The 26061-nt window shown below is 47.6% G+C and overlaps 1 protein-coding gene across 1 annotated transcript; it reads right to left on the bottom strand.

Annotated features, from left to right (window-relative positions):
* Positions 1-6612: 6612 nt before the first annotated feature.
* MAPK1IP1L (mitogen-activated protein kinase 1 interacting protein 1 like) lies at positions 6613-21312 on the bottom strand. Its single transcript, XM_066629863.1, has 4 exons — positions 21250-21312; positions 14732-14759; positions 13146-13844; positions 6613-11451 (listed from the first exon to the last, which is right to left on the bottom strand). The coding sequence occupies exons 2-4, from the start codon at positions 14753-14755 to the stop codon at positions 11440-11442; spliced, it is 735 nt and encodes a 244-aa protein (XP_066485960.1). The 5' UTR covers positions 14756-14759; positions 21250-21312; the 3' UTR covers positions 6613-11439.
* Positions 21313-26061: the final 4749 nt, after the last annotated feature.

Below are 26061 nucleotides of genomic sequence, written 5' to 3'. Positions count from 1 at the left end.
GCATTTAGCAATTGGACAGCCAAATCTGTCCATCTTGATCCTAATGGGTTCCACTCCTCCAATCAGGTAACTTTATGTCACTGTCAAAGCAAAGTTATATACTGTACTTTCCAGCCCACAAGAAGGGTTCATTGTTCTCTAGCAGTTGCCTGAGTGACCCATTCAAGTGCAATGGCTTCCCTTGGGCAATGTGAATAGCTTAAGCTAGGAGTCTAAGCTAGATTGCATCAAGGAACATATTTTTGGCCTTGACTTCTAAATAATTCCAGTCAGCTCTGGGAAAGCCCCTGGCCCGGACGGTATACTGTGTGAATTTCTAATTCATGATCCTAGCTGGTGGTCTGATTCCTTAGCGAATCTTTTCACCCTGGTTGATCAATCAGCGTCCTTTCCTGAGTCCTGGCTTTCCTCGACTCTTGTTCCCATCTTCAAAAAAGGTGACCCCTCCTCTCCAGGCAGTTACAGGCTGATTAGTCTCCTCTCTTCCGTGGGGAAACTTTATGCTAAACATCTGCTGAACAGGCTAACTGCCTGGGCTCAGCTGAAGGCCTTGCCGGGGAGGGAACAAATAGGGTTCCATTCGGGCTCTTCTACCCTTGGCCATGCTCTCCTACTATCCTTTCTCGCAGAGAAATATTTAGTTCACCATAGGGGTAAATTATTTGTGGCCTTTATCGACCTATGTGGAGCTTTTGACTCCATTAATAGGGATATTTTATGGAGCAAATCAGCTTCATGGGGGATTGACCCGACTGCTATTCCTAATCTGAAGACTTCATTCCCTCAATTTTTGTCAGGTCCGTACGAATAGAGCTGGATCCCTTTCGGATAGGATCTCAGTTACCAAAGGGGTACGTCAGGGTATTTTAGCCCCTCTCCTATTTAATTTATTTTTGGCTGACTTACGTCCCTGGCTGTCCCACAGTGAGCGATTTGCTCCTGTCCCCTTCCATATTCTACTTTATGCTGACAATGCTGTTTTGCTATCTGTGTCTAGACCAGGTTTGCGTCACCTGTTGACGAAGTTTCAAGCTTATTGCCTTTCAAACGATCTGGTAATTAATAAGAAGACCACCAAAATTTTGGTCTTCTCCAAGTCTTGGGCACAGGTCTCGTGGAAATTTGGCAATGATTCCTATCAACTAGTAAAATCCTTTAAGTATCTTGGGATTACTTTTCATCATCGCCTTAATTGGTCCCTTCATAGGAAATTGGCCATTTCCTCAACAACACTGTATCTTAATGCTATAGCTCGTTTCCACTTTAATTGTGGAAACCAATATATCCCTGCGGCCCTCCAGATATTCCAAGCAAAAACTCTTAGTTAGCTCCTGTATGGAGTTCCTATTTGGTTCGAGGCCGCAAATAAAGAACTGGACCAGGTAGCATCTATCTTCTTTAGACATATATTGGGTGTGCCAAATCTAATTAGGTTATCAACCATGGCCTTGAAACTCGGGATTCATCTCCCTTCTACTGTGGCGTGGTCTTTAGTCTTTAAATATTGGCTGTGCCTCCATTTAAACTCTTAGCCTGATTCTCTTCTTTAGGATCTTCTTAATGACTCTTATACCTCTACCTGGTTTAGACTTTTTGAAGTTAAACTCCAATATTTGGATATCACGCTAGAATCTCTTACTGATACTGATATTAATCAGGCTCATTCCATCATTCAGACTTTTTGAGGTTGAATCCCAGTTTTTGTTCTCCAATATTAATCCCACCTGTTCTCCCTATTCTTTTGGCTTTTTACCATCTTTTGGCCGCATTTCTAATTATTTCATGGAACTAATCAATCCAAGTAAGAGGCAAGCTTTTATGCTCACCAGATTAAATATTTTCCCCTCTGCAGCTCTTGAGGGGAGATTCCACAACATGCCATTCAATAGCAGGTTTTGCAAATTTTGTTCTTTGGAACCGATACGATGGTCCATATCTTGTGTTACTGCCCTGCTCTTCGAACACTGCGCAGTACTTTTTTAGACCCAATTTTGTCTGTCCTCTCTGGTTCATCTGATGATTTCTTGCATTCTCTCCTGGAAGATACCTCTGGGGCTATCACTGATTTAGTCGCTGACTATTTGCTAGTTGTTATAAAGAATATCTTCATGTGTCCCATTAACTTAAATTTTTATGCTGTGGATAGAACCCTGATGTGTAGTCTGTGTTTCTTGTGCCCGTTATAAACTGTTTTAATGCCAATAAAGGTTCTTGAAATTGAAAATTGAATTGAACTCCAGTCAGCACACACTCTTCCCATCCTAGCTGAGAAAGGACCCTAGCTCCGTCAGTAATGGTTACTGCATTAATCTCATGAACACTTGCCTTTGTGCATTCCAGCTAGTCAGGCATTTTCCATTAGCCTGCTTGTACTCTTATCACTCACCTTTCTTTCTTCCATTTTTATTCCTTTTGGACTTTTAATAAACCAGTTAAATTTTGACCCTTGGTCTACCTGGTCCATGTACACAGGTAACTTAGGGGATTGCTGAATCTATAGACACTGAGGGTTTGATTTTTAAAAAGAATCCCTGGTGTTCAGTGCTCTCCTAAGAGGGGGATTGTTTAAGGGCCTTCCTCTGCCTGGTCGCTCTAGCTTGGGAGGGTGGCAGCTGTGAAACCTTGCCTGATTTAATCAGCAGCACAATCCTAGGCACATCTGCTCAGAATTTTCAACAGAATTGAATTCAACAGCACCTATCCCCAAATAAGTGTATACAGGATTGCAGCCCACTGTGACTAACCCCAAAGGAGAGTATCAGTAAGCCTGAACAAGTCTGGTGTTCCCCAGACTCCAAAGCTTACTCACACCAATGAAATCCTTGCCAAACCCTTTGTTATAAAAATTAGGTATTAGGTATTGGCAACCTTCAGTCTCGAAAGACTATGGTATCGCGCTCTGAAAGGTGGTTCTGGCACAGCGTCTAGTGTGGCTGAAAAGGCCAATCCGGGAGTGACAATCCCTTCCACACCGGGAGCAAGTGCAGTCTGTCCCTGGTCTGTCTCCCTGGCTATGGGCCTTCCTTCTTTGCCTCTTAGCCTCAGACTGTTGGCAAAGTGTCTCTTCAAACTGGGAAAGGCCATGCTGCACAGCCTGCCTCCTAGCGGGACGCTCAGAGGCCAGGGTTTCCCACTTGTTGAGGTCCATCCCTAAGGCCTTCAGATCCCTCTTGCAGTTGTCCTTGTATCGCAGCTGTGGTCTACCTGTAGGGCGCTTTCCTTGCACGAGTTCTCCATAGAGGAGATCCTTTGGGATCCGACCATCATCCATTCTCACGACATGACCAAGCCAACGCAGGCGTCTGTTTCAGCAGTGAATACATGCTAGGGATTCCAGCACGTTCCAGGACTGTGTTGTTTGGAACTTTGTCCTGCCAGGTGATGCCGAGGATGCGTCGGAGGCAGAGCATGTGGAAAGCGCTCAGTTTCCTCTCCTGTTGTGAGCAAAGAGTCCATGACTCGCTGCAGTACAGAAGTGTACTCAGGACGCAAGCTCTGTAGACCTGGATCTTGGTATGTTCCGTCAGCTTCTTGTTGGACCAGACTCTCTTTGTGAGTCTGGAAAACGTGGCGATAAAAATTACATCCCTGACATCTTGATCAACTCTTTAAATTTGTTCCTCTATTAATGAAAGGCATACCTCTGAAAATCCATTTTCAAAAATAAGTGTTTCTTTAAAACAAATCCCTTCCCGGAGCTCCTTGGCTGGCAACCATGGCTGTTTTACAAGCCTGGAACTGGTTTAAATGTGATGCAGAGGCAGAGTGGCACAGACTGCTAGAGAGACACAAGGAAAACCCCTTCCCGTTTGAAGAACTAGGCTACTCAATTTGTCCATCTTTGGTGGTGCTGTTTGAGCCCATTAATTCTTTTCTTGTTCTGAATAAAAAGTTTAGTTCTTTGTACATATCTCAGACTTTATATATAGGCTCTCTCCACATCGGTACACTCAAGGCAGAATTCAAAATCCAACCACACTATAAGAAAACCCACAAATCAACAGCAGCAAGAAAAGTTGTTGTTTAGTTAAGTCGTGTCAGACTCTTCTTGACCCCATGGACCACAGCACCCCAGGCCCCCCTGTCTACCACTAACTCCCAGAGTTTGTCCAAAAGTAAGAGAAGTACAACTATGTAAAATCCCATATGTAATTTTTTTAAAACACCCCTAAAACTAGTTTAAGCCATTTCTTCCCAATGTGGCATATACACAACAGGGACCAAATGTGTACACCTGTGGGCTGGGCAGAAATGGGTTAAGGCCCATTTAAACAATAAGAGCCACTCTCTAGGGAGGCTATTCCACAGCCTGGGTGCCATAGTAAAAAAGGTCATATCTCACCAGCACCATTCACAGGATACCGAGAGAGACTCTTAGCAGCAGAGTTCTTGGGCAGGTTTAGAGGGGAGACGATTCCCAAGATCTCCTCGTTCCAGGCCTTTAAACACTAAAGTCAGCACTTGGCAGTCAATTAAGTTGGTCAGGCATTAACATGGTATAATTTGAAGGCTGATGCCACTCTGGCCACAGCATTCTAGACCAGCAGGCAGTTGCTGGTCAATGGTCAACCCAGATAAGGCAAACCCAATCAGCTGGGTTTTCCCTTACATCACATTCTCCAAACTCCTGGCTTTGTGTTGCTCTTTGGGTTCTTCTGATGCTCTTATATCTTTTTGATATGACGAATGCAACAGCTGAACAGTGAATATGCACTTTCTTGCCCCATAACATGCCCCTGAGACGAGTGTGCAATGGATAGATCTAGGTTTACTTCCCCACCCCAAAACAAGGCTCCTGAAATGAAGAAAGCTTGGGGTGAAGACCAGGGATGCATCTCTGTTATAAAGGACTGTAAGCTCAGTTTGGGGACCAAAATCAAGTTCCGCTTTGCTCCAAAGCCCCAATCACGTCCTTGATTTGAAGCACATCTAGTCTGTCAAGCCACCACTTTGCACCTCCCTCTAGTAGGCTGGTGGATTTCGGTTTCCTACTAAATACGAAGCAGATCATGCAAACTTGAATTTCACTCACACCTGCCTGGTGTGATACCTCACACATACTGGTCTAAACATCATGCTGCTGAAGGAGGCGGGAGACTCTCTCTGCATGCCAGTTGCAGGGGAGTGGCAACAGGATGTAAGTATCTTGTTGTCATGTGTGCTCCCCAAGGCATCTGGTGGGCCATTGTGAGATTCAGGAAGCTTGACTAAGTGAATCTTGGATCTGATCCAGCAGGGCTCTTATGTTCCTATGAGGCAGAGTGGATTACACCATTGCAAAGAGGTCAGGACAAGGGTATTTTTCATACTCTTCTGTGGAAACAAATCCCTGCAATTTAAAAAAAAAACAAGGGAGAAAGGTCAGGTCAGCCCTCTCTTGGGTGTACCCCTTCCTGTTTGTAGGAAAATTTGTTATATAGAAGTGTCCAAAAATGTGATTCATCGGACTAGCACAGTCCACAATACCATCCAGTTACGCAGGGCTACAAGGCTTTTTCCCCTGAGCTGAGATTTAGTGACCTCTTCTGGTTGGATTAGAAAATTGCATAGTTGAGTAGATATACAGTACAGCAGCTTTTCTCAACATTTGACTTCCACTGAACTACTTTGCATGCTTCATCTAATGGAAGTACCACCAGAAATAATTGGTGATGACATCATTGCCAGTTACTTCCAGATTGGGAGGCCAGATGCAACATGACAAACACCAGTAAGAGGCTCAGGGCAGAAGGGAGGGCTGTTCTGAATGTGCAAAAAGTGCATTACTAAGATGGGATTTGAGCTAGGGATTCTATGGGTCACAAAATCAGTTGCGGCTTCACATGCCTTGCTGGCTCCCATCAAGGGTACATCCAGCACAGCTTTCGATATCCAGATAGCCAGCTAAAACAGGCACAAGCAGAACATGAGAGCTGCCACCAGTTAGGGCCAGATTATCCATGAGGTTGACCACAGCTCTTTCTTCAGACAGTAGGTTGGCAGAAGCACCCCCTCTGCCCACCCATTCACCTCCATCTCCTTCATGGATTGGAAAAGGAAGAGAAGGGTAGAGTGGAAGAGGAAGCATGGAGATGAAAGTGGTGGGCTACAGCATCAGACACATGCTACACTCCCTTTTTCACTTCACCTGCCTCTTCCTTTTCTGATCCAGGAAGCAGAGGCTGACACATTAGGGAAGGGTAGCATTTGATATATCATCTCAGGCACTGGTCCTGGCAACAACATGGCTGTTTAAAAAGAAATCCCCAGCATTAGTGCTCAGAATTCTACCACCACAGTATATGAAGCTCCCCAATAGCTGCCCTGGCTAAAAGGCAATACTAAAACTTGTCCCCAAGTGAGTCTTCTGGAGAGTTCTATGAACTGTACATTGGCCAGCTGGTTTCACTCTCACACAGCAACAGGTAGCTTTGAAGGTTGTTCTTGGTAGCTGCATGAAAGACATCAAAGGGCAAAAAGGCAAAGACAGGGTCCTTTAGCCAACGCAGGCCAAAGGCTGTAGAGATCTCAGGCTAGTTTTATCCAGTGCATGCTCATGCTGAAGGTACCAGTCATTGCACAATACATGGGGCAGGTGTAAAGCCAGAGCACTGAACTGCACTACGAACAATGGTCTTGAAAATACGTTTAATGTTTAATTGTATACAAAAAGTGACAGCGTTTTCAAAAAAATATCAAATCCTGTATTTAAAGCCTCTTCACTACCATCATACGGCAAATATTTTATCATCTAAAAAGAAAAAAATTACAACAGCAGGTGATATGGTCTATATTTCAGAAAAGTGATTGCTTAATAATTCCATATTGTAAACAAACGCAATTAATGTCCATCCCAGAAGCACAAGCCAAAACACACAACCCCAAACTTCTCAGCATTTTGTAAAAACTCACAAAGAACACAAGAGGAAGGATTACTAATTCCATTGCAGGACAAGCATTGGGGCCCAAAGTCGCTCACACTGGAGACAGAATGGCTAAAAAGTTTTACTACACAGCATCCAACGACAAGTTTCAAGAGAGCGCCTTTTGAGGCTGGGGGCAAAGTTCTCACAAGATTTTTTTTTTGGGGGGGAGTGTGTATTCTCCTAACACCAAGGGATAAGCAACTGATACGTCATTTTCAGCCTGCTCTCCATCAATACATCTGGTTTGTTTTCAAAGCCTGACCATGCTTTTGAATAGAGAGTTTCCAATAGGAGCCAAGCACACGCAGGTGGGTGCTAAATACATTTTAGTGGCAGTTCTTCCTCTTCTCAACATATACACATACCAGGAACGGAAATTGTTATTCTCACAGCCAACAGGTAAAGGAATTTGGGCATCCAAATGATATTACCAGGGAATATATTCCAAGGGGGCTGAAAGGCGCAAGAGGAACAGGATTCTGCTCCCCGAGAATCTTAGCTGTCTCATTTTGTTTTTAAAAGAAATAGCAAGTTGGAGATCAATGCCAGCCACGTCAGGGGGTGACAGGGTGGTTGAACAACACTTTCAGTGTTTGGGAGTGGCCTTTCTGCACTCTGTCCAACTTTTTGCCCCTCCCCATGCCCAGTACAACAGAATTACACAAAACTGCATGCAAGCTTGCACACACATGGGGGACAGCAGAGCCCAGCCTTTCCCAACACAGAATCTGAGTTATGTGGGAGCGGAAATGTGTCAGCATGCATGGCCCTGCATTGAGAAGCCTGTGTTAACATTGTTTTTGGGATCATACCGCAATGGCAACCACTCTCTCAAGTTCAGAATTTATGGTAAGGTCACTCTAATGCAGGGGTGTCCAAACTTTTTGGCAGGAGGGCCACATCATCTCTCTGACACTGTGTCAGGGGGCCGGGGGAAAAAAGAATTAATTTCCATTTCAAATTTGAATTTACATAAATGAATATATTAGAGGTGAACTTATATGAATGAATGAAGATCTTGCAATAGCTCAAGGTCTATAAAAAGCCTTGCACAAAGCAAGGCCGGCCTTTCCTTTGCTGCTGCTACTGCATCATAGACGTGAAACAGCAAGTAGAGGAAGGAGCCATCTTCCCACAGCTCACGCGAGAGGTCAAACAGTCACCCTCACACCAAGAGTAGTTGTGTCAGGCCAGCATGGGCTCCAGCTAGTCTCCAGAGAGCCAGAGGCTCATTGGAGACTGGGGGGTCCTTGTGGGCCGGATTGGGAGTCCCCGAGGGATGCAAGTGGCCCCCGGGCCAGGGTTTGGGCACCCCTGCTGTAATGCATAGTAGAATTTATGCATCATCCCGCTTTGCCCTGGAATGGTTCTACCTCGTATAGGCCCCACTCTGCCATAGCCAGGTTCGTGAGTGTCCCTGCTCAAGCCCAGCAGCGTCAGGCATTGGCCACTCATGGAATGGTGGTCCCAGCAAGGAGACAAACCTCTGAAGAACGAGTCTGTTCTATCAACTTCAACTGAAATTTCTGCAGGAAGAGCATTCTGCTCTAGCCCGGAGAACTGCCTAAAGTTCTGTCACAATTTGTTTTCAAGAATTCATGAAGTGTAATATTTAGAAGTTAGGAGACAGAAAAACATGCACACGGGCATCTCAGTTACAATATACAAGATTTCATCTTTCACAGAACTCCTCCGTCCAATCATTCCATGAATCCTAAAGACACTTGCATATTCCGATCTATTGTGGACCTACTTTGGTTGATAATTCTCTCACTCTCATCTGACCAACCTGGCAAGAATCTGCTGTGTTTCCATGCTTTAGAGTAGTGTTCTTCGAACTGTGGGTTGACTCCAATGGGATCGCAAAACCTCATTTGGGGGGCTGTGGCAACCTTCCAAAGCCTGTGTAAGGGATGGCATGGATCCAACCCAATAATTAAAATGAAGTTCTTGATATAATTCTGCACAGCCTCTCCTTGCAGTCTTGCCTCACAGCTTCGAAGGCCAGCCCTGCTCAGGCCGCTGCCTCACAGGTTGCTGTGAAGACGCAAGAGGTAGGGGGAAAAGGGGCTGGTGTGGATGGGTGGTGACTGAGGAAGGGGGTGGGCAAATGGGTCCCGGGAGGGGGGGCAGGATCAGTGGTGGATCACCAGTCTCGTGCTTTATTTATTGGAGCCATGGCACAAAAAAGGTTGAAGACCACTGATTCAGACTGGAAAACCAGGAATGAGTTGGGGGGGAAGGGGGGGTTTGGCCTTTCCCTTGTCAGTCAAAGCATGCTCAAACTGCTTTTAGCTTTTATACAATATGGCAAATAACTTCCAACGCCAATATCATTACACACTTGAGTAGCAAGGGGGAGAAGGAGACAGTTTTGCAGGATATTGTATGTGAGCTCACAGGAGAGGGGCATGCCAACACAGAGGAAGCACACAACCACCAGACATTGGGACACCAAGCCCAGAGAGGTTCACAAGGTAGCAGGATTCAGGGTTTCTAGCTTGGCTGTTTGGTTCAAAATGGCAGTGGTGGGGCAGAAGGAGATGCAGAAGAGTTATTACTCATCACTAACCACATCAAACACAATATCTAATAGGCGTCTGTGAGAGTTGCACAATCACATTCCACAGAGCAGTCACAATAGCAACGAATGTGCTACTTGGGGAAGAGCTGCATTTCTACTCCAGCCCACCAGCACAAGATATTGCACCTTGAAGCAATGGGAGAATGGCAGTCTCCCCCCACAAGAGCAGTGCAGCCTTGAGGGACATGCAGTCTGCATGCAATGAACAAGCAATAAATGCACACCGCAAACTTGCACAGAAACCGATTTGAGTGGAAAGGCCTTTAATGCACTGAGTGCAGATTCCCCCCCACTCGCTGTCACATTACAGTTCACTTCCACTCACTGGAGATGCTCGACTTTTACAGCCGCGATGCAAGGTCAGCTTGTGGCATTCCCACCCATATGACATTTAGGTAATTCTGTCAATTCCCAGGAAGAAGGCTGAATCTCAGCAGAACCCTCCGCAAAGACTTCTGGAGCTTACAGAGCAGACTTGAAAATAGGCACTTGCCTACAAAGAGCAAGAGCTGCCTTCAAGTGACCAGCCTGAAGCGTCTTTGAACCTGACAAGAGTTGGGTCTTTCTTTTATAACTTTCCGGCTGTTGACGTTGTTACAAAAGGCAAGCGTATGTGGGCAGATGGGCTTGTCAAAGCACGGTCTGGGTTACTAAGCTGTCCACGTATTTGGGTGGCCATCTTAAAGAGCTAGCAACACATTGAGCTCAGGATCCACCCTACAAAAGCTCCATGAAGGATAGATTTAGGCTGGTCTAGTGAGGAATTCCAAGAATCTAAAATAAAAACAAAGCCAACACATGCAGGCAAAGCAAAACTGCCACTGCCAACTGTTATCTGGCATTAGCTCTGCATCTTTGACTAGTTAAATGGAGGGTAGTCCAAGAAGCCTCAGGAGGCACCTCCAACAACAGAAAGGCTCCCTATAGTCCACTACTATTTAATCTCATAATGGACCTTGCCATCCAAATTGGGAGAAGATAACACTGAGGAGCACAAGAGTGGAATTCTGGCAGAGGCACAGCTCATTTCCAAGACGGAGCAGCAATAAGGCTGAAACATTCTGGGGCTGCTGAAGAAGGAAGGGTGGTTGACCTCCTTCCCCACACCCCCAAATCTGTCAACACTTCAGACTTCAGTCTGCAAGAGTGGAGCTCAAGAGCTTTCTGGCCTTTGTCAGTCAAGCTAAAACCCAAATAGCTTTCACAGATCTACCATGGACCGTACGGAAATAAAAGCCATCTGCCTTTACAGAAACCGTGAAGAAGTCACTCAAGTTGACAGACCAGCCTTTCCAAATTATCGATTCCAAAACTGCCTGAAAAACCTAGTCAACCTGACCTGCATACCGTGCCTGGGAGTATATAGATGAAGCGTCAATCTACATCTCTGCAACGGTTTCCCCAAACTACAAGAAACAGAGTGTCCAATATTGAGTACTGTCTCCAAATTCAGATGCTTTGCTTCTATTTCAATTTGAGAATCTTTTTGCAACTATTTCTTCAAGTTCTATGGCAAAATAACGAAATGTCTCCATGACCTGAAAACAGACACAGAGCCCGACCTTTCAGCCTTGATGAACACTCCAAGTCCAGCATTTGAAGCAGTTGTGGTGACAATCTAGGGTTTCAGCAAGTCCCTGAACTTGATTCCAGAGCAGTCCTTACTCACTGGGCAAACTCCCACTTATTTAAGATGAGGTCCATACCCAAATGAGGAGAGCTGGGGCAGTAGTCTTATTTATCCCAATTCATCTCGAGAAATGAAAAGGTGACTTCAGTATCTGAATGGAGTTCAGCTAACTCAGAGTGCTCCTTCGCTCCTCAGCAGGCCAGGTAGAAGGTGAGCGTGCTCTTCAAGACTCCAAAAGGTTAGTGAAAATAAATGTTTTTTAAAATTTCTGTCAATAGTGGATTCAGGTGGAGACAGTACTTCATCAGTCTGCCACAAGTTCAACGGTAAGGCTGTGGAGAGAAAGATTAAAAAGAGATCAGGTTTTGCTTCAAGATCAAGTTAAAAAATTTTGCTTGTGGCTGTCATCTGAGTTTTAAAAGATGTTAACTGAAGAAACAAATTTTATTTCAGTCCACTAATTCAACATATACTAACAACACTGTTTTGAAGGAAAAGCATGTTTTTCAAGATGGCAGATACCAGTCCTTCATGTGATAGAGCAGGGGTGCCCAAACTTTTTGGCAGGAGGGCCACATTACCTCTGACACTACAGGTCCAGCCTATTTATTCAAGAACTTTATATACATGGATATGACTCAACATGAATGGCCACTGAAATGAGCTGATCCCTGGAGAAGGGAAGAATGCATCCCTTTAAAATCAGTTTATAAAAAACTTAACAGTCCTTCAACAATAGCCTCCTTAATATGGGGAGGGGGGAGCTGCCTGACAATCTATCAATCCTTCTCTCTCCAGTGGTCCCCTCTCTTCCCCCTGAGCACTTGAAAGAAAGGTGATCAATTGGCATTGGTGAAGGGAGGGGCTGAGTGAAGGGGAGGACTGACTGATGAATTGTCTTCTTAATGACTCTTATCTTGCATCACAAAGGTCAGCAAATCACTGTTTTTAAATCACCAGAACAAAGAAACTTTGTTTTTTAAATTGATTTGCTGTAGTGCTAATCCACTGAGTGTTTTCGCCATCCACTGTGAGTGCTTGGAATGGAACCCACGGGGGAATAATGAGGCTCAACCTGTATGTCAGGGGCCAGGAAAAAAGAATTTATTTACATTTAAAATTTGAAGAAATTTACATAAATGAATACATTAGAAATGGAACTTATATGAATGAATGAAGGTCTCGAAATAGCTAAAGGCCTTTCACAAAGCAAGGTTGGCCTTTCCTTCACTGCCGCTTCACAGACTTGAAACAGCAAGCAGTGGAGAGAGCCCTTGGCCTGCAGCTCACACAAGAGGTCGAACAGTCACCCTCGTTCTGAGAGCAGCTATGTCAGGCCACCATGCGCTCCATCAAGTCTCTGGAGGGCCAGAGGCTCATTGGAGACCGGGGGCTCCCTGCGGGCTGGATTAGAGGTCCCCAAGGGCTGCAAATGGCCCCTGGGCTGCGGTTTGGTCACTCCTGTGTTAGAGTGAAAGGGGAAAGGCCTCTTCTAAGATGAAACTTGCCACCTGCTGTATAGATAAGTTTGAAATCTCAGTGATTTCCCAATTGCATTTTGGAAGATTTTGTTTTGTGTGTGTAATGACAGATAAGCTCCGCTTAACGCAGCCCAGCTTTCTCTTGCAATGCATAGCTACAGGAGAGCATTAGATGTGTTCCAGAATGCATTGTCTGCTCCTATAGAGCAATAAGGAAGTCCAACAGGGCAGACCAACATCCCACATGAGCTTAAGCATGCACTGCACACAACACCACATAAAGTTTTGCAACATTCAGGGATTCTGACAACAGATACGTTGAGGTGTCACAGGTTGATGTACAAAGTTCTCTCTGAAGATGTGAAATTGAGAAGCTACTGCAGTAATGATAGAATGTGGTCACTGGACAATTATAACGCCAAGTGGCTAAATAAATTCTCCGACTTCCCATTAGAACAGCTGTCTTACTGCTGCCTCTTCTGTAGCTTAGCGGCAAGTGTATCTGGTATGCATCCTATTAACTAGAGAAAAACTTTAATACTCACATGAGGGCCACCAGGCATGGACGGTGCCCCAGCAGGAGCAGGTGGCACTTGGTAAGGATTTGGTGGTGTTGGATACAGTCCTGGAGCTGGGTATGACCCTGTGGGTGGAGGAAATGGGCCAGGTGGTGAAGGTCCCCATGGTCCTGGAGGGACAGCTCCCCATGGCACTGTTGGTGCAGCCCCTGGTGTCTGTGTAGGTGTGGAATAGGGCCCAGGGGGTGGATATGGCATGCTAGGTGCAGCATACTGACCCCCAACTGTGGGGCCCCACCCTCCAGAGGACATAGATCCCCATGGCCCAACAGCAGCAGGGGGGGCAGCTGGCTCTGTTGGTCCACCATAGGGCCGTGGAAGCTCTGGAAAGGGCATGTTCGGTGGTGGGTATTGCCCTGGTGGAACGGGACCAGGAGGTGGATATGGAGCACCAGGAGGACAAGTAGATCCAGGAGGAGGAAAAGGAGCAGGTGCGCCAGGGGGCAGGGAAGGGTACATTCCAGAGGGCGGTGGTCCAAATGGCACGTTAGAGGTGGATGTGCTTGGAGGTAATCCGGATGGAGCTGTTGGGGGAGCAGTTGGGGGGTTATTCCAGGGGTTGGAAGCTGGCCAGGCTTGTGGGGGTTGGCCGGGCGGTTGAGCAGGTTTTACGCTGCCTACTCCAGAGGTCTTGGCAGGAGAACTATCTGGTAGAGCATCCGCCAGCTAGAAAACAAAATAATGATGAGATTCCACAGTCACTGCCAGGGCAGGCATTAAGCATCATGATCATCTCCCTATTTGCCAGATTCTGATCATTACTTGTCTAACATTTTCCTTGCCAATTTTACCTTTGAACACTAGATTTCAAACTTCATAATGCCTTTCCTGAAGCTGGTGTTTCTGAAACATCTAACATCAGCTGATGCCTTCCCATGTGAACGTGGAGCTCACCCAGCCAAATGCAGTCTACCAGCCATGAACTAGGGCCTTCCAGAGATTTAGCACTCCTGCTTTTGTGGTCCCAAAAGGTAGATAACTGCAAGTCTTCAGTTGGCTGCAATGTATGGCCAGGTGAGTAGCTTTAGGCATGGTTGGTCACAAGCTATGCAGATTCTCTCTAGCCCTCAGTGTAATCTGCATGCTCCTCCTTGCCAGGGACATTCAGTTGCTAGTCACTGCCTTCTTTGACCACACATTTTGCATTTGGCACAGTTTGCCACACTTTTTCTCAAGGTCTCTCTCAATCTAAGCCTTTCCACTCAAGACTTCTTTAGCTAAGTGCTTCACAAATCACTCTGCCATACTCCCACTACACATCTGTCAAACACTTACATGATCATTGCAGACTAAAGACCTAGCAGGGACAGCCCTCCCATTAAAACAAAAAACTTTTTAAAACAAAATGAAACATCTCAACCACCATGTTCAAGGGTTTCCATAAAAAGTTATCGCCATTGTACATATGCCTTTCCCCATAACATTCATTTATCCACCCTCAGCCTTTAAGCCTAAGAACACCATCCCCACAAGACTATTTAAACATCTGAATTTTCAAAATTCAAAGTCATACATAGCTACACATTAGAAAGTTGCCAAGTTGGCCAACTCACCGAAAACTCATCAGCAGCTGACATTTTCCTGTAATAAGAAAAAATGAAGTTGGCTTAATTCTGCGTTCAGGTTGTGGTATGCAAACAAATAAAGCCATTTATTGGTCCGATTTCCCAAGATAAACAACAGCTCCTAAAATATCCATCCTTGCTAAATTCTGTCACTCATGGATAACAAGTGTGGTGACTATACTATGATGTTATAGATGCTTCCACCATATTCAGAGGTCCCATGGAGGTTCCAAGTACCAACTGCAGGGTAGCAGGGATGGGAGAGAACTGTTGCCTTCATGCCCTGCCAATGACATGAGGTTGGCCACCTTCCCAGAGGTTGGCCACTGTGGGAAGCAGGATACTGGACTAGATGAAGCCCATCTTACAGTCAACATGTGCAAACTCTGCACATGTTCAAGAGATTTTCATTCACAAGGATCCTGCAAGTTACCATTTGGGGACTACTGAACAAAACCACTACAAAATAAGAAGTACCCATCACTGAACCTGAAGATCACATGTGTGCACAAGAAACAGGCAAAATAGTGTCTTCCCACTTGCATGTTTGCTATTCTTCACTCTATAGTGGCAGTTAACATACTTATCCAATGCAGTGCCTAACCCTAACCCTAACCTTAACATTACTGGAGATCTCGTGCAAGGAAAGCGCCCTACAGGTAGACCACAGCTGCGATACAAGGACATCTGCAAGAGGGATCTGAAGGCCTTAGGGATGGACCTCAACAAGTGGGAAACCCTGGCCTCTGAGCGGCCCGCTTGGAGGCAGGCTGTGCAGCATGGCCTTTCCCAGTTTGAAGGGATACTTGGCCAACAGTCTGAGGCTAAGAGGCAAAGAAGGAAGGCCCATAGCCAGGGAGACAGACCAGGGACAGACTGCACTTGCTCCCAGTGTGGAAGGGATTGTCACTCCCGGATTGGCCTTTCAGCCACACTAGACGCTGTGCCAGAACCACCTTTCAGAGCGCGATACCATAGTCTTTCGAGACTGAAGGTTGCCAATACAAATACAATACTGGAGCAATGTGAGGTCCAGCCAGGGGAAAACTGCAACTGGGTCATGCTGTAAGAATCCTATCACCCCTGCCTTCTGTTCCTGCCCCCACCCCAAGGAATCCTTAGGAAAATGTTGCTCCTTCAAGTCTATAAATATCAGGCACCCATAACCTATGATAGTGGAAATAAGAGGAAGACACTGAAGCAAAGGCAGAAAGATCAGATTGCCAGGAAGTCACCACTAACAGGTTTAATATACTGTAAAAAAGGCAAAAGTGTACAATGAAACTCAAGGTTTCGTTGTGGTCTCTTTATGTCTGTTTAATGCCAACCTAGAAAAGCAAGGAAATGAGTTGAATTAGATTCATGAAGAGCCCCCTCCCCAACACTAAGCAACAAAGTAAACCTAAAGACAACTGCCTTGGAAGGAATTACTACATCAGTAACCTCCACAACTTGCGCTGCCACACCCAGGGCAAATATGAGTTGGAGAAGGACCTTTAAGCCAGCTGCTGACTAAGCTGAGGATGGGCACCAATTATGACCAGGGTAACAGCAACACAGAAGTCTCTGGCACCAGTCATCCAGCCCCACGCATTCGAGGAAGTCAAATGGCACAGGAGTGGCAGCAGAATACCCTGGATTGGCAGACCAGAGAGCTGTCTCTGATCTGGAAGCTCAGCAGTGTGTGCCCATGTGCACTGCTTATCAAATTACCTGCTCTGACTCCTGCTGTTCAACAGGCAACTTTGCTGGTCTGGTTGATGGCCCAGCCATTCACACTGGCCAGAGGTTAGAGGTGAAGTACAGCTTGGAGCCTCACCCAGTATCCCCCCATGCCTAATTACGATCAGATCATATTGTATTACCATGCGTCTCTGTTGTAGTTAAACTTTTGCAAACAACCAAGGAAGGAGGAGTGCACAGAACGTATGCGTGTGGATAGTTTCTTATGGCATCATCCACATGGTACAGAGCAACCACACTACATCACATTACAGGCAGAACTACCAGTGCTCTGCACCTATTCCTTCTCAATCTCCCACAGCTAAACACAGGGAACCAGAAGAGTGCATGTGTATTACTGTGTTACTCCACTTATTAGCTAATTGGCTGGCTGCTGAAATGCCACCTGATTTGATACAGCACGCAGTTAAACTACATCGGTTCCTCTGTGGCATAATTTAAACAGTTTCGGTGTTGGCAGCCACTTATCACCTCACCAGAGGCACAAACAGCACTTCTGATCAACTAGTCTCTGTAGGTGGCGCAGATCCAGCCAATAAGCACATCATTAAGACTGCCTTACAAAATAATTTTAGGTGAAGGAAACTCCCTGTCAGAATGGAAAAATGCAGTCAGTTAATTTTAGATTAATGAGTAACAATGTCACAATTCCAAACCACGAAGGAAACACTAACAGAGCATACCCAGCATATAAAACTAATACAGCAACACGCTGTGAAGCAATGCAGATATGCCAAGATACTGAGCTGTTGTTTAAACACATCAAGCCCTGGCTTTGGGAGAGGTGAAATCCTACAATTTAGCCAGTCAAAACAGTGTGACATCTCTGAAACCTGCCTCTCCATTTCATTCCCTTTATCAACAACTTGGAGCTGTCTTTTGTGCTTGCATTACTCTGCAAAGTAACTTTATGAATGATAACAGTTCAAGCATTCCTTGGATTATAGCATGTGGAAGATATTCAGTTGTGGTTAACGTGCACAAGTGTTTATATGCTGAAGACCAAGCACAGAGAGTGCCTGCCTTCAGCAGACCTTATGATCTACACATCAGATCTGGAGATGGAAACCACACACATGCAATGGATAGGTTAGCTACACATGGGCAGCAGAATGGGGGAAGAAAGTGAGAGGAGTTGCAGCCATCGTGACGCCTACTACAGTGAAGGCTTTCAAAGATATGAACCTAGTGTCTCGGCTGTAAGGAGGCAACCCACGTTTTCTGTTTGCATAGAAGGCAATGAGAGCCTTCCAAGAATGGAGAGGATTGACTGCAGAAGGGAAAAGACACTTTCATCACCTTCTTTATCCCAGATGAATGCATAGCTCCATGGATTCAAAGACGCTTGGGCCTACCGACTACTGTTTGGTTTGATAAGTTTGTATGTAGGTTTGGTATGGAAATAAATGACTTCTACAGGGTTAATAAGCATGACCACTTTCACACAGTGACATATCACACTGTCTTGACCTGGACAGCATACATGCACCTTAGTTGCTCATTCTCTAGATACACAATGGGTGTGTACATGTGATTACTGACCTCCACAGAATTGCACTGTGCTATATAAGAGTGCTTAAGCAGAGAGGGGGAAAAAGACACTGATACAATAGCAGGTTCAAATCAGATCAATGGGACTTTCCAGGAAACACAGTAAGAATGTGCTCATGAGCATCAAGTTTTTAAAGTTCTTTTTTACTCTTCACAATACATCTTTCCCTTTCATCCACCTGCCTAATCCCACTAATAACAAAGGTTAATATTTATATAGGTAATTTTTGAAGAGGGACATAGGTTAAGCTCTCCCCACCATGAGTGAAACTAGAAATATCGCTCACTTTTATGTTCAAGAAACTTCATTTGCTGCATGTATTTTTTTTTGTTCTCAGTGAGCTTCTAGAACACTGGTGTTTACAAACTCTCATACAGAGTTTCAGAATCACTAAGTCTTTGCAGGGCGGGGGAAAGGCAACAACATGATCCTTAGGATCATACTGCTGTTGGGAACTAAGAGGCTTTTTTCAGCTTACACCCCCCTTGCGCCAGCCTCTTGGGGGTGTGGGGAGCCCCGCAAAGCCACCTGCAGGTCTCCCCGTGTCTTAGAATGTTCAAAGAATGCAACTGCAACCCACTTCCAGGTTCACGTGTGCAACCCAGAGGTGGATTGCGATCACTTTTTTGAATTCCAAGATGCAGTAAGGGAGCTCCCTTCACTTCCAGGAGGCTGGCACATGCAGGAAGGCCAGCATGCAGGAAGGACTATCAGGTCTAGGACATGGGTGGACCCACCAGTGAAAAGAAGAGAGTGTGCTGACAGCTGGTCCTTGTGTGGGGGTTCAGATCCATTTGACACAGACTGAAGTTTCTGGGCCACGTGACCTCAACCTGCTGCACCAAGCAAACTGCCAGGGAAGACAGCTTTGGCAAGGGAGAGCTGGCCACAGCGCTGGGCCATGATTTGCGGCACCTAGAACAAGCTAACACCTGGTCCCTGCATGGGGGTCCAGAGCCCTTCTTCATCAACTGGAAACAAGGCAACACTGGGCTATATCAGAATGCCAGCTGCAAGGGAGGGCACCAGGCTGCAGGTCTCTTGTTGTCTTGTGTGCTCCCTGGGGCATTTGGTAGGCCACTGTGAGATACAGGAAGCTGGACTAGATGGGCCTTTGGCCTGATCCAGCAGGGCTCTTCTTATGTTCTTATACTGGGTTCTTCCTCAACAATCCATCTCAAGACCCACAACTGCAAACATCCAGCCAAGAGAAAAATGGGGCCCTGCCTAAGCTTTACTAGGATTGAACTTAACTGAAAAGACAACTGGAAGTGAAATAAACCCCTTCCTGCAGCAACATGAGTCACTTACCAAAACTCTTTAGGTGAGAATTCAGACCGCCTTTCACCTCCCCTCTCAGCATGACCACCTCAAGTCCATATGATACAGCCTTACCCCCATAGGACGGAGCTGCCTTCCACTCTCAGGATGATGTAACTGACCTACACTGGGAGGTGCTGCTCAGGGCTTCATTGCTTCAATGAACAGGTAGTGCAGGGACCAGCAACCTTCTCTGGCCTAGGGGCCAACAGTAAGAACACATGCATGTTTGATACACGTGCATGGACTTCCTGATTAGGCCACAGAGTTAAGAAAAAGAAAAGAGCTTCTGCCCTTGGTCTGCTTACACTGTAAGCCTTACAGAGATACTTGAACTGTTTTTTAGAACCACTACAGGCTGGGTGGGTTTATCATTTTAGAACCACAGGCTGGATGATTTCAAGTGGATCCACATTACCTACCTCTGTTAAGAACATAACAGCATTGCTGGAATACGCCAAAGGCTCATCTGGTGCAGATTCCTTTACCACACAGTGGCCCACTAGATACCTCAGGGAGTACACAAGACAACAAGGTCCTGCATCCTGGTGCCCTCCCTTGCATCTGGAATTCTAAAACGAGAAGGCTGAACATACCCATCAAGGCTTATAACCCGTGATGGACTTTTTTTCTAGAACAGGGGTCTCCAAAACCCGGCCTGGGGGCCAGATGCGGACCGCAGAGAGCCTTTATTCAGCCTGTGGCCAGCCTCTGAACCCCTGAGAGGCTCTGGCCCAGTTGACCAAACAGAACCAGAGTTGCGCTTGTGCGTGCTTCGTTTCCTTGGCTATGTTGGTGCTGGACATTTGAGCCCATTCATTCATTCATCTAAGTTCCATCTCTAATGTATTTATTTAAATTTTATATTTAATTTTTTTCCCTGGCCCTGGACACCATGCCAGATATTTGATGCGGCCCTTTGGCTGAAAACTTTAGAGACCCCTGTTTTAGAGATATGTCCAAGCCCCTTTTCAAGGCATCCAGGCCAGATGCCATCACCACACCTTGTGGCAAGGAGTTCCACAGACTAACAACACAGCGGTTAGAGAAATATTTCCTTCTGTCTGTCCTAACTCTCCAAACAACCAATTTTAACAGATGTCACCTGGCTCGGTGCTGCGTGAGAGGGAACAGAACATCCCTCTATCCACCATATCCACCCCTGCATAATTTTGTATGTCTCAATCAGCTCCCCCCAGGCCTTCTAGACTCAAGAGCCTTAATGGGGCTAAGGGTGTGACTTTGTAATGCAGCCCTTCCATGAAACCTGAAAATAACCACCAAGGTGCTTTAAGGCACTCAGAGCACTTCGCAGACACTCCAAGGCACTTTGGTAGCACCATCCTCTTCTTCCTGCTGCAGCTTGGTGGAAGAGGTAGCCAAGGGAGGAGTTGCCTGCTCTGCAGGGGCATGCGGTGGGCAGGGAGGGAGGTGAGACAGAGCCTCCCCACTGGAGTCCTTCGAAAAGCGCCGCCACTGTGGGAGGCACCCAAGCACCCACAAGCCACGCACACTGTGGCGCTTTTCGAAGGACTCCAGTCAGCAGGCAGCTCTTCCCAGGGCTTCCTTCAAGGACTCCAGTGGGGAGGCTTTGCCTCCCCACGCACCACACGCCCCTGCCGCAAGGGCAAGCCTAGGGCCTGCTGGACCAGCCCCTTGCCCAACAGGCCCTCCTGCCACCGAGGCACGTGTTCCCGGGAGCGAGTGCCACATAGCCCCGCCGGAGTCCCCCAGGGGGCGAAGAGGAGCCGCAGAGGGGGCCGAGCCCGAAAGGGCCCCGCGCTCCTCGGCTGGCTGGCGGAGGCAGCGCCGCCCACCCCTCGCCCACTTGGGGCGGCCCAGGCAGGAGCAGCGAGACAGGCCGCGGCACCCCCCCCCCCAAAGGCCCTACCTGGGGCACGTCGAGAGACCCGACGACGACCGCAGCAACCACTCCTCCTCTCTTCCCCCTCCCTCAGCCAAGCCGGAAGAGGAAATGAGCCTCGCTCTCAACCCTACCTCCCACATCTCTTGCGTGGGCGGGGACAAGCCGCCCCGGGTCACGTGATCCCTCCGGTCCCACCTCCCCGCCAATCAGCAACGACCAGGGCGCATGCGCGCTGAATCACCTCAGTGGCATCGGCTCTTTTCTCCCGGCCCCGCCCTTCGCTCTCACGAGGAAGGGGAAGCTCTCCGGCGACCTGGGCTGGTCACAGTCACGTGACGAGAACCACTTTTCAATGGTACCGCCCACTTCGCCACCTGCTGGTCGGAGGACGGAACTGCAGATGTCTCTCTTCCCTTGTATTGGCAACCTTCAGTCTCGAAAGACTCTGGTATCGCGCTCTGAAAGGTGGTTCTGGCACAGCGTCTAGTGTGGCTGAAAAGGCCGATTCGGGAGTGACAATCCCTTCCACACTGGGAGCAAGTGCAGTCTGTCCCTGGTCTGTCTCCCTGGCTATGGGCCTTCCTTCTTTGCCTCTTAGCCTCAGACTGTTGGCAAAGTGTCTCTTCAAACTGGGAAAGGCCATGCTGCACAGCCAGCCTCCAAGCGGGCCGCTCAGAGGCCAGGGTTTCCCACTTGTTGAGGTCCATCCCTAAGGCCTTCAGATCCCTCTTGCAGATGTCCTTGTATCGCAGCTGTGGTCTACCTGTAGGGCGCTTTCCTTGCACGAGTTCTCCGTAGAGGAGATCCTTTGGGATCCGGCCATCATCCATTCTCACGACATGACCAAGCCAACGCAGGCGTCTCTGTTTCAGCAGTGAATACATGCTAGGCATTCCAGCACGTTCCAGGACTGTGTTGTTTGGAACTTTGTCCTGCCAGGTGATGCCGAGGATGCGTCGGAGGCAGCGCATGTGGAAAGCGCTCAGTTTCCTCTCCTGTTGTGAGCGAAGAGTCCATGACTCACTGCAGTACAGAAGTGTACTCAGGACGCAAGCTCTGTAGACCTGGATCTTGGTATGTTCCGTCAGCTTCTTGTTGGACCAGACTCTCTTTGTGAGTCTGGAAAACGTGGTAGCTGCTTTACCGATGCGCTTGTTTAGCTCGGTATCGAGAGAAAGAGTGTCGGAGATCGTTGAGCCAAGGTACACAAAGTCATGGACAACCTCCAGTTCATGCTCAGAGATTGTAATGCAGGGAGGTGAGTCCACATCCTGAACCATGACCTGTGTTTTCTTCAGGCTGATTGTCAGTCCAAAATCTTGGCAGGCCTTGCTAAAACGATCCATGAGTTGCTGGAGATCTTTGGCAGAGTGGGTAGTGACAGCTGCATCGTCGGCAAAGAGGAAGTCACGCAGACATTTCAGCTGGACTTTGGATTTTGCTCTCAGTCTGGAGAGGTTGAAGAGCTTTCCGTCTGATCTGGTCCGGAGATAGATGCCTTCTGTTGCAGTTCCAAAGGCCTGCTTCAGCAAGACAGCGAAGAAAATCCCAAACAAGGTTGGTGCAAGAACACAGCCCTGCTTCACTCCGCTTCGGATGTCAAAGGCGTGTGATGTGGAGCCATCGAAGACAACAGTGCCCTTCATGTCCTTGTGGAAAGATCTGATGATGCTGAGGAGCCTGGGTGGACATCCAATCTTGGGGAGAATCTTGAAGAGGCCGTCTCTGCTGACCAGGTCGAAAGCCTTCGTGAGATCTATGAAGGCTATAAAGAGTGGCTGTCGTTGTTCCCTGCATTTCTCCTGCAGTTGTCTAAGGGAGAATACCATATCAGTGGTGGACCTGTTGGCTCGGAATCCACACTGCGATTCTGGATAGACGCTCTCTGCAAGTACCTGGAGCCTCTTTAGTACAACTCGGGCAAACAGCTTTCCTACAACGCTAAGGAGAGAGATGCCGCGGTAGTTGTTGCAGTCACCCCTGTCACCTTTGTTCTTGTACAGCGTGATGATGTTTGCATCCCTCATGTCTTGAGGTACTCCACCTTCTCTCCAGCAGAGACAGAGGATTTCATGCAGCTCAGTGACGATGATCTCTTTGCAGCATTTTAGGACTTCAGCAGGGATGCTGTCTTTTCCAGGTGCCTTGCCAAAGGCAAGGGAGTCCAGGGCCACGTGAAGTTCTTCTAGGGTTGGTTCACTGTCAAGCTCTTCCAGCACAGGCAGGCACTCAATGTTGTTCAGTGCTTCTTCGGTGACTACATTTTCTCTGGAATATAGCTCAGAGTAGTGCTGCACCCAGCGTTCCATCTGCTGCGCCCGATCCTGGATGACCTCGCCTGTGGCAGACTTCAGAGGGGCAATTTTCCTCTGTGTTGGACCTAGGGCCTGCTTGATACCATCATACATCCCCTTGATGTTGCCCGTGTCAGCTGCTATCTGTATCTCGGAACAGAGCTGGAGCCAGTAGTCGTTAGCACATCTCCTGGCAGTCTGTTGGACTTTGCTGCGAGCAGTTCGGAGGACCTGCAGGTTGCGCTCACTGGGACAGGCCTTGTATGCTGCTTGAGCTCTCCTCTTTTCCTCAATGACTGGTGTCAACTCCTCAGAGTGGGCTTCAAACCAGTCTGCCGCCTTGTTGGTCTTCTTGCCGAATATGGACAAGGCGGTGTTGTAAACGGTATTCTTGAAATGTTCCCATCTGTTGGATGCGTTGGCGTTGGCCGGGCCTGGAAGAGATTCCTCAAGCGCTTGTGCAAATTCCTCCACTTTTCTCTGATCCCGGGTCTTGCTGGTATCAATGCGAGGTCTTCCTTCCTTTTTCGTGTGATACAGTCGCTTTGTTTGCAGTTTCACTCTGCTGCACACCAGGGAGTGGTCAGTGTCGCAGGCAGCACCATGATAACTGCGTGTGATCTTGATGCTGGGAAGGCTGGAGTGTCTGGTGAGGATCAGGTCGAGCTGGTGCCAGTGCTTTGATCTTGGATGTCTCCAAGAGACTCTATGTTGGGGCTTTGTGTTGAAGAACGTGTTGCTGACACAGAGACCGTGATGACAGCAAAACTCTAGCAGGCGTTGGCCATTTTCATTCATCCTCCCAGTGCCAAACTGACCTAAGCAAGTGGGCCATGAACTGTTATCAGCACCAACTCTAGCGTTGAAATCGCCGAGGATGAACAATGGCTCTTTTACAGGGATTTTCTTGACAGTGGTGGCCAGGTCATCATAGAATTTGTCTTTGGCTTCTGCTGGAGACGACAGAGTCGGTGCATAAGCACTGATGAGAGTGACAGGTCCTGCTGATGACTGGAGCTGCAGGGACAAAATTCTTTCACTTCCCACAGTAGGTGGGATGATGGATTTCAGCAGGGTATTTCTGACCGCAAAGCCAACGCCATGTTCCCTGGTTTCGTTTGGTGGTTTTCCCTGCCAGAAAAATGAGAAATTTCTCTCCTTGACAGACCCGGAATCTGGCAGCCTAGTCTCTTGAAGGGCGACGATGTCCATCTGCAGTCTGCTCAGCTCCATGTCGATGACAGCTGTTTTGCGTGCGTCGTCTATTTCTTGCAGGTCATCAGAGAAGCCAGGTGTCATTGTCCTAACGTTCCAGGTGCCCAGCTTTAGGGCAGTAGTTTTCTGTTTTCTGTTGCATGGTGCAGAGTTGTCGATCCGCTTGTCGGTTTTCACCCTAAACCCCACGCACCCCATGAGGTTAACGGACTGTGGCGAGGCAACACCTTACTGGCTGGGGACTGCCCAGCTTAAGGCGGGCGGTAGCTGCCCAATGAGATGCAATGATCTCTCCCACCGTCGGAAGCAGCCCCTGGCATCATGCTCTACGCCAATCGAGCAAAGACTTATAACCGGTAAACTGCTGCTTCCCGTGTTGTGCCGACGCCGTATGGCGAAGTTGGAGTGTCCTCTCCAGTGCGCGAAGCCTGGGTAAAGAAGGTATGGAGGATAGGCTGTTACCCATGCAGCAAATCCCCCCTCTCCACGTCGCTGGAATGGTCCAATGGAAAGGCAGAAGCCAATACGGTTGGTTCCAGCGGCGTCGCAGGAGTTGCCAGAACGTGACTGTGTTCAGCCATGAACTGCCTAAGGGACTCCGACTCCTGATCTCTTCCCTATGAGTATATATTTGCCTATACACATATATATGGTTCAGGATGTGGACTCACCTCCCTGCATTACAATCTCTGCGCATGAACTGGAGGTTGTCCATGTCTTTGTGTACCTTGGCTCAATGATCTCCGACACTCTTTCTCTCGATACCGAGCTAAACAAACGCGTCGGTAAAGCAGCTACCACGTTTTCCAGACTCACAAAGAGAGTCTGGTCCAACAAGAAGCAGACGGAACATACCAAGATCCAGGTCTACAGAGCTTGCGTCCTGAGTACACTTCTGTACTGCAGCGAGTCATGGACTCTTCGCTCACAACAGGAGACGAAACAGAACGCTTTCCACATGCGCTGCCTCCGACGCATCCTCGGCATCACCTGGCAGGACAAAGTTCCTAACAACACAGTCCTGGAACGTGCTGGAATCTCTAGCATGTATTCACTGCTGAAACAGAGATGCTTGCGTTGGCTCGGTCATGTTGTGAGAATGGATGATGGCCGAATCCCAAAGGATCTCCTCTATGGAGAACTCGTGCAAGGAAAGCACCCTACAGGTAGACCACAGCTGCGATACAAGGACATCTGCAAGAGGGATCTGAAGGCCTTAGGAGTGGACCTCAACAAGTGGGAAACCCTGGTCTCTGAGCGGCCCGCTTGGAGGCAGGCTGTGCAACATGGCCTTTCCCAGTTTGAAGAGACACTTGGCCAACAGTCT

Source organism: Tiliqua scincoides, chromosome 1 (assembly GCF_035046505.1).
Source record: "Tiliqua scincoides isolate rTilSci1 chromosome 1, rTilSci1.hap2, whole genome shotgun sequence".
Taxonomy (NCBI): Eukaryota; Metazoa; Chordata; class Lepidosauria; order Squamata; family Scincidae; genus Tiliqua; species Tiliqua scincoides.
Note: the sequence above shows the minus strand (reverse complement) of the source record. Positions and strands in the feature narration are given on the sequence as shown.